This window comes from Erpetoichthys calabaricus, chromosome 6 (genome assembly GCF_900747795.2).
Source record: "Erpetoichthys calabaricus chromosome 6, fErpCal1.3, whole genome shotgun sequence".
Lineage (NCBI taxonomy): Eukaryota > Metazoa > Chordata > Cladistia > Polypteriformes > Polypteridae > Erpetoichthys > Erpetoichthys calabaricus.
Window position 1 is genome coordinate 3,409,789 of NC_041399.2, and position 14,041 is coordinate 3,423,829.

Below are 14,041 nucleotides of genomic sequence, written 5' to 3' on the forward strand. Positions count from 1 at the left end.
AAATATCTTCGTTTTTAAAAGTTTAGTTAAGTTTCAAAGTAAAACAGTTCACACAAAAAAGAAAATTAAAATAGCAAAAAAAAGGAAAAATTATAATAAGAAAAAATTTAGTTCTAAGCTTATTCTTGTTACATCTTAAATCGTTACTAGTCACTTATAATTTCTGAACCATTTCAAAGCGGTCAGAAAACTGTATGCTTATCCCATCTCTGAGTAGAAAATGGGTCTTTCAAGTCCCTGTTTACTGGGACCTGTTCTAAACACAACTGAGCTTATTAACTCACAGTTTCTCAGTTACAATAAGAATATTCTATATCTTGCTAACTTATGGGGGGAAAAGACTATACCATTGTCTATGACTATAGAAGAAATTATATTCTATTCAAATAAAGCAAACATTAATATGAGTTTAACTCAAAATTTTAACTTTCTAAAATTGGCTCTTACAGTGTGTATATATATATATATATATATATATATATATATATATATATATATATATAAAGCGCATCAACCTCTGAGCAAACAAATGCTAAACGTACAGAGAAAGATGGTGAAAACTAGTACTGATCAAGTCAAGTATATTCACTGCACATTATCATTCTAGCAATGCCCCGTTACTTGTTTATTATAATTTTATTTGCAAAGTAAAAACTTCTGATAAAATTGGCACTAGAGTAACATAAAGTAAGGATTGATTGATTTTAAAAGAGGCCTGGTGTTCAAAGCAGTAGCTGTTAATATTCCAGTGGTGTATATTTGCAGTTTTCATAACATCCCGATAAACTTCTGTTACACCAGTGCATTAGCCTGCTCATTGGGAGTTTTTTATTTCTTAAAAGTGATTTTTCTCCTGTAGTTGGGTTTAAATTAATTTCTGCATGGTGCACAAATGTTTCACTTGGTCTGACTCTTCATACGTTTGTGATGAGGTCTCGGTGTCCAGTTATTGGCCTCTTTAAATAACATGCAGCTGTTCCTTTGTTGGCTTGGAATTTAAAGATATTACTATAAGCCCAGCGGGTCTATTTATGTTTATTTGTTGACTTGCTGCAGTCTGTTTGTTCTGAAATAATGCTTACATTGGTAAATCGATTAAAAAAGAAAATAAAGTATATGTAACAGAAATACAAGGATTCTTGTGGTTATTTGAAATTCAGCCTTCAAGCTCTGAAAATGTCCACATTGCCATTTTATATGTGCATGGCCTTGTCTGGGAGTTCTGATCTGTGGATGCGTATTCATGTCATGTTCGCTGATTTTTTTTTCCCTTTTATTTTTATTATTATACATACACATTGATCAGCAGCTTATCTGAAAGAACCTTGTTATCATCATTGATCTGCAGTCGCTCCTCAATTGAATCAAATCAAGGGAGAAATAAATCACTTGTGTTAAACATTTCATCATTACAAAGTCAAATATGTCCAGACTAGAATGATTGATAATTATTTAGTTGTTATGAGTAACCCTTAATTATATTATGCAGTAAGTAATGAAGTTATGCTTAAAGTTTGGACAATTGCCACTGTCTCTGCTTCAAAGTTATGCACTGAATAAGTCTTACTGTGATAAAGTAAACCCAGAACAAATTCTAGATAGATGAATGCAAACATTTGACTTTTTACAGAAAATATATATACACATACACATATAAAAAGTCTGCTCACCCTGCCAAAATCACAGATTTTGTGTAGTAAAAAAAAGAAACCGAGATAAACCCTGTCAGAACGTATTTCAGCTTTTTTGCAATCTATACAAAAGAGGAGATAACAAATCAGAAACTGTTTAATGCAAAAATCCCACAAAAACCTGATCTATTAGCTATATCACATTTCCAGTCTTCATACACTTTGTTAATATTTGGCAACATTGCCTTTGAATGGTTTAACGTTTTGGGTCGCCTTCCATAAGCTTCTTATGTTCCTCCAGACAGAAGTCATTTAATTTGGACAGGGTAGTAGGCCCCCGTGCTCGCACACACTTTTGCTGTTGGATTGAGGTCATGGGCTGTGTGCTGGCCCCTCCAATACCTTGACTTTGTTATCCTTAAGCCATTTTGCCACAACTTTGGAGGTCTGCTTGGGGCCATTGTTTGTTTGCAACTGAGCTTCAACTTCCTTACTGAGATGTTGCTGCGGTTTATCTTCCATCATTTTCCTTCCTCATGATGCCATCTATTTTGTGAAGTGCACCAGTCCCTTCTGCAGCAAAGCACTCCTCCACAACATGATGCTCCCACCCCCCCATGCTTGACGGTTGAGATGGTGTTCTTTGGCTTGCAAGCCTCACCATTTTTCCTCCAAACATAACAACGGTCATTATGGCCAAACAGTTTGAGCTTGGGATTCATCAGACCAGAGGACATTTCTCTAGAAGGTCAGATCTTTGTCCCCATCTGCCACTGCAAACTGCTGGCATATTTATGATGGCTTTGAAGCAGTAGCCTTTCAGGTGATGTTGATGTCAGACTTGTTTTACTGTTGATATGGACAGGGCTGTGGAGTCTGTAGATAAATCCTTCGACTTTGACTCCTTAGTTTCCAGCACTTCTGACTCTGACTCCTCTGTATTTAATATGCTAATGTATTTTCCATGTTGATTGAAGGAAGGCAACATACACGTCATTTAACTACTGGCTAGGAAGCTGACTCTCTACTGTATTTGTGTGAATTTCCCCTTGGATCGATCGATCGATCTATCTATCTATCTATCTATCTATCTATCCATCCATCCATCCATCCATCCATCCATCCATCCATCCATCCATCCATCCATCCATCCATCCATCCATCCATCCATCCATCCATCCATCCATCCATCCATCCATCCATCGGCCAGTTAAACAAAAGAGAAGAACCCCTGAACACACCTCAGGCCATAGCACACACCTCCACCTACATCATGACACTTGTCTACTCTCACATGAACGTCTTAAACACATCATATCTGAAATCAAATGAAAACACTTTGTGTAATGTACCATAATCCAGATTACAATATGTGAAGGTCAGGTGGTATAATAGCTCAGCTGAACTTCACACTGCAGTAGTAGTAACACAACTATGCACTGGGCTTTATTCTTACATCAGATAAGTACTTCATTAGGACTACTGTTTGTGAAATGGGACATCTGAACTTGCTGTATATTTTATTCATTACAATGTTTATTTATTAGGAGTCAAGAGTCGGCAAAAATGTACCCAGACTCCAGGTACCCAACATTGTCTCTGACTCTGACTCCTCGACTCCGACTCCACAGCCCTGGATATGGAGACTTGTCTACCTGTTTCCTCCAGCACCTGCACAAGGTCCTTTGCTGTTGTTCTGGGAGTGATTTGCATTTTTTGTGCCAAAGTGCGTTCTTCACTATGAGGCGCAATGCATCTCCTTCCTAAGTGGTATGATGGCTGTGTGGTCCTGTGGTGTTTATACTTGCTTATTATTATTTACACAGATGAAAGTGGAACCTTCAGGCTTTTGGAAATTGATCCCAAATGTGTACCAGATTTATGGATGTTGACAGTTTCTGAGGTCTTGTCTGATTTCTTTGGATTTTCCCATTAAGTCAAGCAAGTGAGTTTGATGGTAGACCTTAACATCCATCCACATGTTGACTCCAGTTATCAGAAGATAATTGTCTAATTGTCTAAAGGCTTGACATCATTTTTTGGAATTTTCCAAGCTGTTTAAAGGCACAGTTAACAAGGTGTGTGTAAACTTGTGTCCCTCTGGAATTGTGATATAGGTAATAAAAAGTAAAATAGTCTGAGCTCTGTGAACATTGTTGGAAAAAATGAAAAGTAGACGTCTTAAAGGATGTGCCAAAATTGTAACTTGTTAGTATAAAATCTGTGGAGGGTAATAGAGTGAGTTTTAAAGAATTCATCCCATGTATATGGAAACGTCTGACTTCAACGGTGTAAAGGAGCCACCATCACATTCCTTGACACAATCAAAGTGCTTGCACCACTTTTGTGTTTGTTTGTGGCATTGCTAGGGATGCCCTGATCAGGTTATTTTTAGGGCTGATACCGATCATTGATTTCACATTACAATACAATACAATACAGTTTATTTTTGTAAAGCCCAAAATCATACAAGGAGGGCCGCTATGGGCTTTAACAGGCCTTACCTCTTGACAGACCCCCAGAAGACCAAAAAAGAAACCCTTATAGGGGAAAAAAATGGAAGAAACCTCGGGAAAGGCAGTTCAAGGAGAGACCCCTTTCCAGGTAGGCTGGGCGGGCAGTGGGTGTCAAAAAAGGGGGTCAGTTCAATACAATACACAGAACAGAACACAAGTCATCCTCAATACAGTATAATCTTCTTAATATATAAAGCAGCGTCGATGTATGTATGTGTGTATCATGTATGTATGTATGTTTGTTTGTCCGCCATACAAATCTACACCAGGCGTCCGATCGCCACCAAACTGGAGATGGGGCTCCTTTGTGACCATTAGGAGGTCATGGGGTATGTTTGGTTGGGAAAAATGTTCGTGGTGAAGTGCAAGGCACCTTTTCACCGACACAATGTTCAGTACACGTCTCCGTACTTATCATCGACAAGATGGACGCACGTTGCAACAGACGTTAATGGCGGCGCCATCTAGTGGAATGTTTGGTCCCTGTGCGTCACTCTTTACCAGTGTTTCTTTAAATTGCCAACAGATGGCGGAAGTGTCCAAGTATGAGAAGGCCGACTGCTTTCATCAGGTGAAGGGGAACTGCCATATGGATGTAAAACGTGAACGACCCAGTGAGTGTGACTGGCTTTCTGTATTTTTGGTGCTATTTGCTCGCTTTCCGACTCACAGTACCATTTCAGTCTTGGTCTTTCTGACTGACTGGTGCTATTTGTTCGCTTTCCGACGTATTGTAAATAATGTGCATTCATCTCACTGTGGTGCTTATTCTGTACATAATACAATATAACACATTATAATTGTCCTGCTTTTCGATAATATACCCATGCCACCGGAAAAAAGACGTAGAATTATAAAGTCCACTTCCGATGCCAGAAAAAAGTCTATTTCAAGGGCGTCTGAAACGTTGCGCAAGACTTGAAAATGTTTTCATACCAAGAATTCCGCTGATTCCGAATGATTTACCCTTTGATTTCAAAGACTACAATTTCCTGTTCGTTTGGCTTTTGCTATGTCAATTAATAAGGCTCAAGGGCAATCACTGCAAGTTAAAGGCATCAATTTGGAAAATCCATGCTTTTCACACGGACCACTCTACGTAACATGTTCTAGAGTGGACAATCCTCAAAATGTGTTCATTTTCACATCACAAGGCAAAACAAAAAATATAGTGTATCCAAAGGCTCTGGAATGACCACTTATATTACCTATGACAATAAAATGTCAATCAGAAAACTGTCTGTTCTGTTTCTTTCATTTGGGAAATTCACCGATAATAGATTCCCGGGCAACGCCGGGTACTCCTGCTATAGTAAACTAAAAATATTACAAGTACAGAGCAGAATTTAACAGTAGATGATAGCCCATAATAGGATTTGGATTTACAAGAATGGGCTGATTCAGGTACCAATTCTGGTTTGTTTACTTAATCCTTTTAACTTTGTATTTATTTTTCTGTAGAGCTCCTGCATAACCAACCGTGTAGAAGCCTTATGCTCTGTATTAAAGCAGTATTTTTTCATTTAAGCTGCAGGCCACAGATTTCATATGTTCATTTTTTTGTTAACAAAATTAATTTCTGTAAACATGTTGTTCTGTGACCATTAATAAAAAAAATACTATAATAAATACCCCTCCCCTCATTTTTTTTAAATCTATTAAAACATGTATACAAAATATTTGTCCATAATGCCATCAAAGAAATGAAAAAGCTTTTCATTATTTCAAGCCAATTAAACTTTAAAGTGAAATATTTATCAAGAAGGCACAAGGCTAACATGCTTAACAGGTTTACATATTGTCAAAGACGAGACAATGAGCCACAGAAAGATTTGGGGCAGCCACCCGGATTATGTTCCCTGGCTCCAAAATGATTAAATTGTGTCCAGTTACAAGTCCAACACAGAACTGTCTCGATGAGGTAAAGATGGCGGTTTTAAAGCAGAGGATAGGAAGTGACGTCATTGGGCCTGGGAACCGGGTGTGACATCATCGGGACCAGGCAGAATTTCCCATAATCGGTCTGCAGTGGAAAGAGAGAAAGGAGTCAGTACACAATCTGCCACCCCCTGGTCTGGCATGGAATTACCCTCATTCAGGCCCTTTAGCTGCCATGTACGTACAGTTAGGTCCATAAATATTTGGACAGAGACAACTTTTTTCTAATTTTGGTTCTGTACATTACCACAATGAATTTTAAATGAAACAACTCAGATGTACAGTTTGGTACATCCTGAGAAAGAAAGCACGCACTGGTGAACTCAGCAACGCAAAAAGACCTGGACGTCCAAGGCAGACAACAGTGGTGGATGATCACAGAATCATTGGCTCTCAATCTGATAAGCCTGTTGTTTACTAAGCAGTGACGGCAAAGTCTTCTTTATCTGTTCTTTTTCTCATTAAAAATGTGAGCTGCTATACTAAACACCAGCCCTCTCTCGCTGTCCACACTCGGACACAGGTGTGTCTATTTTAATTAAAGGATGAAATGAAAAGGTCTTAACTCCTCAGGGAACTTTTCTTTTTATTTGTGCCGAAGATAGAACTCTTTCCTTCTTTTCACTTCAGCTTCAGGCGGATGGCATCTACAGTGGCCTCCATAATGTTTGGGACAAAAACGGATCTTTCCTTAATTCCCCCTTTACTCCACAGTTTAAAATTGCAAATAAAACCATTCGGACGTGATTCATGGGCACATTGCAGACTTTCATTTAAGGGGTACTTGCATACATTTATGTCACGCCATGCAGAAGTGGCAACACTTTTTCTGAATCTTTTCCCCCATTTCAAGAGGAGCACCATAATTTGTCAAACTACATGGGCTCATTAACATATAACAAAGTATTACTTTTTGGCTGAAGTGTTCCTTTAAGGTACCCAGGCCACCTCTTTAGATCCTGCAGAGACAGATTGGAAAGCAACAGTTCAAACCGAGAAGTTCAATACGTTCCTGTGCTGCCGCTTAATCCACTGCTTATGAATGGCTGGTCTATCCTGCACATTCAGATTTGTTTGTAAAGGTGCATAATGGAATTATCATTCCAGATCTTTTAAAGAATATGCTTGCTAAATGTTTCTGTAATGCTGTTTTGCTTTCATTTAAAGTGATAAATGGGCGATTTTCACATGACAAGTTTTCAAAGCTGTTATTCTTGTGTACGTGTTAGCCTGCGTGTCAAGCTTACATTTATGAAGTAACGTTTTCATTTCCTTCTATTCCTTTCTGTTCTTAGCTGTTCCACCAAACATAGCAGATCTGAAAAATTTGGAAGTGCTGAATTTTTTCAATAACCAGATTGAAGAGCTGCCAACGCAGATTAGCAGTCTTCAGAAGCTAAAGCATCTTAACCTGGGGTAAGCGCACAAGCTGTTGCATTGACTTTGTTTCAAAAATTAGTTATTTATTCTTAACTGCTGCTAAATTTAATTTGTGCTAATTTTGTTTGTTGTGAAACATAACATTACAAACTTAGTGTCAAAATGTCTGTAAGTGAGGTAGGAATATACAGTCGTCATCATCATCATATAGCCATTAAGTGTTAAAGAATGAGCCGACATTATTGACTGTACTGGGCCTTTAACATTTCACTCGTGAACTTTAGACACATCACAGCTGAAAGCAATACCACCTGTCTCTGGGTATACTGTACATGCAGTGAAGCTGGGCATGTCACCAAAGTGGCATTTCTTTATGTGTAAGATGGTTTGTTTTATTGCATTTGGTTCTTGAAAAACTGCTTCTGATGTTTGCACCTTTATTGTTGTATGTGTGTGACTTGTTTTGTAAGCCACCTTGGATAAAGGCGCTTGCTAAATAAATAATAACAGTAGAGTGTTGTACCATGTTAGCCATAGATTGATATAGGAGAAAGTAGGGTGAAATGACACCTTTTATTGGCTAACTAAGTAGATCACAAATGCAAGCTCTCGAGGCAGCTAAGGCCCCTTCATCAGAGAAGGTGTAACCAAATAATAAATAATAATAATAATAACTAAAAAAATTTTGTGGCAAACTTTGAGATGCTTGGAAAGTATTCAGCATATGTCTGGAAGTGTGTCGCCAATCATGACTAAATTAAGTACTGCACATATTTCTTCTTAATTTTTCAATTTGGCAAATTTCATTTGCAAATTCATGTTTCCAAGTGCAGAGGCTGTTTTTAGTACTTCTCACTTCATGCTAGGAATGGAGTACCTGCTGTTTGAGATTCATTACTTCACTTCTTATATACATCATTGAGTCTGGCACTGTTGTAACCCCGACAACATTCAGTGCTCTTTGCAGGACAGAAAAAGGTGAGGATAACGTTTGTCAAGACATTTATGATGCAGGTCTAGTCTTCCAGGAAAGGCATGCCTACAAACCTGCCTTTTGATTTTGGGGTCAGACTGACGGAATTTCAAACCAGATGTATACTGGTCCAGTATTGGATATTTTGAGGCCTACACGCACATCATGACTGTGTGAATGTGTGTTCAGTATACTGTATTGTTACAAGAACGACACTTAGACATCATAAAGGTTTGGGGCAGCCACCCGTATAATGTGCCTTGGATGCAAAAAGGTATTTTTAAAGGTTGTGAGTTATTCACTCGACTGAGTCCAAAACAGAACTGCAATATTGATTCAAGATGGTGGCTTTAAAGGCTAGTGCTGGAAGTAACGTTATCAGAGCCGGAAGTGGAAGTGACATCATCAGAGACGTGACCGGAATTGACATCAACAGAGGGCGTGACCAGAAGTGCCATCAACAGAGGCCGTGACCAGAAGTGCCATCAACAGAGGGCATGACCGGAAGTGACATCATCAGAGGTGTGACCAGAATTGACGTCAGCAGAGGGCGTGACCGGAACTGACATCATCAGAAGCGTGATCGGAAGTGACACCATCACAAGCACCGGGAGTGGAAGTGATGCCATCAAAACAGAACTGCAATACTGATTCAAGATGGCGGTTTTAAAGGCCAGTGCCGGAAGTGACGTCATCAGAGCTGGACGTGGAAGTGACGTCATCAGAGGCGTGACCTGAATTGACGTCAACAGAGGGTGTGACCGGAAGTGACATCATCAGAGAGCGTGCCCGGAAGTGACACCATCAACGGCACCGGGAGCAAAAATGATGTCATCAAAGGTGCCAGAACCCTGTGGGATCTCCCGAGAATAGTCTGCAAGGGATCGAGAAAGACAGTTAGTGCACCCCACCACCCCCTGGTCGGACGTGGAATTGGCATTATTCAGATAGATAGATAGATACTTTTATTAATCCCAATGGGAAATTCACATATTCAGGCCCGTTAGTTGACTCCTACTCGCACGTGTGTGACAATATGTATACACAACATATGTAGATGAATATTCACACCATACCCTGGAATTTTATTTCATTGATATCAGAAATGGTAGCGCCAGAGAAGCAACGGGTATTAATTTGTCTGTTTTTTAAACCCTTAATAACTGAATGCCCATTAAATAAAGTTTTCAACTTAGACGACTTGAAACAAAATGCATCAGGAGCATGACAGCCCAGTTCACAATTGTAGCAGTTTTGCATGGACACAGACACACAGACACAGCTTGGTACAAGACAGCATACAGCAGATGCCTCCAGCTATTATGATGAGAGACAGAAGTTGTGGACAAGGTACAGAAAAATGTTAGTTTCTGCTTCATTTGTTATCGTACGTGCAATGCAGATGGATAAGAGTTGTTTTGCTGTTTGCCTCTTTTGGGTCTGTGATTGTAGATGAAAATCTGGGTCTCTTTTTGGTTCACCTCAGGAGTGGATACTACCATAAACTTAGGTTTAGCACTTAGTTTATCCCACCTTGTAGTTATCGACAATTCAGCAGTTGCTGTGCCATTCCTGGGAAAAGCAGGATTAGTATCAGATTTTTGAGCAGAAAGCATTAATGTTGAGTCAAAGACTCTTTGATCTTTCTTGATTTGGTATAAAATGGAGATTATGTCTTCAAGCTTAGAAGTTATTCGTTGGAGCTCACTACAGTCCGCATAGTCAGGAGAAGAAAGATTATAAGTGTTGGAAAGTACTAGAGGCTTTACAGGGCTTGAAGTCAAAGACATCTCTCAAAGATAACAGTAATTCTGTTTTAGTCTATTAAAAATTGTGTAGCAGTATTGTACTTGTTGTAACAGTAGGGGGCGCTAGAGCTCCCTTGAGCCCTCAGATACCACTCCAAACACCAGGTAAAACTCCAATTATTATTTATTTTATGATAATAATGTGCACAAAGCACCCTCCACTCCACACTACACATATAATACTATAAACACTCCAATAATCAAACCAGTCCTCCACTCCCAGACACGTTTCCACCCAGCTCAGCTCAACGTCTGGGCTTTCCCATAGTCCTTTTATACTCCCGACCCAGAAGTGGCTCCAGCCCAGCAGTCCATGAGTCCCTATCACTTCCGGGTCAGATTAAAAGTCCTTTTCTTCAACCCGGAAGCACGTCGTTCCCTCCGGTCATATAATCGTGACGCACTTCCGGGTTATATGGCACATACAAGTCCTTGGGCCTCCCTGCAGCATACCCTGGTGGGCCCCACGGTGTCCAGCAGGGTTGGGAATAAAAACTCCATTGTCCATGATTCCCTGCTGGTCTTTGGGGCACTCACATGCTACAGGGAGGGCTCCATCTAGCGGCCTGGGGGTATTGGCCGGGATGAATGGCCGGCCATATCTCACATTGTTGAATGCTCCAGTGGAGACAACTCTGAACCATAATGTTCTACAGACCATTTCATGAATCAACATTTAGATGGCCTTTAATCATTAGACAGTGGTAATAAATATATCTACTTAACGAACATACCTAATAAACCATAACAATACCCTGCACTTTCTTTTTCAATCTTTTCACCTCAAGCAAGCATGACAGTATGGTAGTTAACCGTGTGGATGAGACAACAGCATGGCACTGCTGACCTTGAAATGGAGACAACCGTTTAAAAAAGGCTGAAAGATTGCTGGACTTGCATTTCATCCACGCTTTCTTCTTGTGGGGACAATAAAGATGTAAGATAAAGAAAGCCAAATGCTTGGGGTGCCAACCGGACAAAAAAACGTGTTGAAGTGGAACAGAAAACACAAGAAATGAAATGAAAATTATGGACCTCAATGTGCCTTCTTAAAGAGTTTAGTTGTCCTTTCTGGAACTACTAATGATTTTGTCTGGCTTAGGTCAGCATCGGAATGGGGTGCCCTCCTCTGTGAGTGTTCTCCTTTTATATTGGGTGGACTGGAAGAGGCGGGTCTTCCCTTGCTTTAGTGCCCTCAAGGGGCGGTTTCACAATGCTGTGAGGGGGAAAAAGGAGACAAGACTGTTAGCGACAGCGCCCCCTCTCATCCCAGTGTGGTACTGCTTACTTTAGACAAACCTGAAAGGTGACCCTCCGGCTCTCGCTCAGCTATTGCTCCCAAGACATGGTTTCCACTCCACATTATGTAAAAATGAAAACTGAATGACCACACTGGATTTGAGTTGTTGTTCAAAAATTCTTTTTGTTTGCTAAGGCAGCTAATATGCCAGAATAAAATCAACAAAAAAAAAAATCCATAAAAGCAGTCAGCCTCAATTGCTTTAATTTATCAAACTGAAATATGTTAAAACACTATATACATTAATATCGCATGCAAATCACAAACCAAAAAAAATCAAACATAATGAATATATTGAATATATTATAACAACACAAGAGCCTGACTGAATAGGAAAACAAAAAAAAATGAAAAGGCTATCAGCCTGTCGTTACTCATAACTGCCGTCTTCGGCCAAACTCTCATATTCATATGACGAATATGGGGAAAATGTGCATACTACTGCGACCGGGTTCACCACCGATTTACCATCTCTAATGGTGGCAGCACAAGGACAGCTCCGTACCTGCTCTACTGTGTCTGGTAAACAGTAAACCAAGTGCAGTAATTGTAATTGGATGTCCTCCGCAGGGTCAGGCTTACTGCATAATGTGCTTGTCGCACGATGTTTAGAACATTTAGCACTGGGCTTTGACCTGCTCTTCTTCATACTCTCTTGCAGGGATTCTGAGCTGCTGATGTTCTTCTAATCTGAAGATGGGAGCTAAAGCTGGACGATTGTCTTTGTATCGTGGCTCATTTCTCATGTGCTTGAGTACTAAAAGTAACAGCTCCAATTTTGAATGAAGTCTTGAGACTGACTGGACCTGTAACTCTGTAACCCAATTTTAACAATACCTGTATAAACAAAGAAGTGCTTCTTAAACCACAAAAAATTATTTTATTTGAAAATGAACGTTAGATGTAACTTTTTTTTTTATATAGAGATACAAGTTTGAAAACGGAATGAAAATGAAATGTTAGATGTAACTGTCTTTTCCAGGGTAAACTAATGCTGTTTTCATTTTTTCTTTTGTTCATCGCAAAGAAGACTTTGAGAAGCACTATGAAACTCGAACAGTATCCGCACATGACACAACTACCCACGAGGACGCTTGGTGGAGCACTGACTCAGAATTCGCCTATGTGTATGATGTCGCGCCTACACTTTTGCACGAGATTTCGCCACAGACTGTCGCTTTCTTTTGGTCCAACAAGAATGAAACAGCCTGTTGCAGGGTTCCCAAGACTCGGTTTATTGGCAATTCAAATTCTGATTTTGGATGGCAGGGTGGGTTTAGTAGTGCATCATCTTAAAAAAATATAACGCACACTCCCAAACTTATACTCACTCATTGCAATGAGGGTCTAGGCTTGCGAGTGTCCTAGATAAAAACCAAGATCCAGGCCTTTAATGACCTCTTGGGCACAACCATCAGTAGTGTGTCTGTCTGCGGAGAGAGTGTCGACCTGGTCGAGAGGTTTACTTACCTTGGCAATGACATTCATGTGACTCTGGTGACTCTTCCTATGAAGTCGGTAGATGGATTGGGAGAGCATGGGAGGTCATGAGGTTGCTGGAAAGGGGTCTGTGACGCTCCCGATATCTATGCAAAAGGACGAAGGTCCAAGTCTTTAGAGTCCTGGTGCTTCCTGTCTATATGGTTGTGAGACATGGACGCTATCCAGTGACTTGAGACGAAGACTGGACACCTTTGGTACTGTGTCTCTCCAGAAAACCCTTGGGTACCATTGGTTTGACTTTGTGTCGAATGAATGGTTGTTCATGGAGTCCCAAATGAGGCACATGACCTGCATTGTGAGGGAGCGTCAGTTACGGCACTACGGCCATGTGGCGTGTTTCCCCGAGGGTGATCCAGCTAGTAAGATCCTCGTTGCGGGGGACCCGAGTGGCTGGACCAGGCCACGTAACACCTGGCTGCGGCACATAGAGGGTCATTTCCGGAGGGTGGGACTGTACCGCGTGTTTGCCTGGGGGCTTGCAAACCGGGATCCCGAGTTGTTTCGTCGTGTGGTGGCGTGCTGTACCAGTGCATCCTCCCCAACTTGACTTGACTTGATTGCAATGTGTCCCAGCTGACTTTTAGGAACCTCTACGAAAATGGACAACCTTAATTTATACCGTACATCACATAAGACCAGTGTCAACTGGCCATAGTTCAAAATCTAACTGATGGACAGTTATTGTTAATTTCCATTTATTTACTCGATGGACTTGAATTTAATTGATTGCTAGCATCTTGGTAGCATAAAGCATCAAAAGTGTCAGTATCCATCTGTCTCAAAAGATAGTGATAGCACCTTGGATAGTCGTGGTCAGTCATGTTGCGGGCAGCTTCTGGAGTGTCTCAATAACCCAATCCTGAAGTGTCAATCTCTCCCACGGGTCCTGCAGACAAAAGCTTAGTGGATATCAGTGGACAGAGTTTACTGTCTCTGTTTTCTGCATTGTCTTCTGTTCTCTAGCAGTTGATTGCACTTTTCTGCACCCATCT

General features: G+C 40.4%; 1 protein-coding gene across 2 annotated transcripts in view; it reads left to right on the forward strand.

The window, feature by feature from the left end:
- The window catches only part of rsu1 (Ras suppressor protein 1), a 346,780-nt gene that overhangs the window by 134,767 nt on the left and 197,972 nt on the right, over positions 1 to 14,041 (forward strand). For both annotated transcript variants that reach the window (XM_028803367.2, XM_028803366.2), the window contains exon 4: positions 7,381 to 7,501. In XM_028803367.2, coding sequence (XP_028659200.1) covers positions 7,381 to 7,501 — 121 coding nt within the window. The remainder of the gene's footprint in view (positions 1 to 7,380; positions 7,502 to 14,041) is intronic.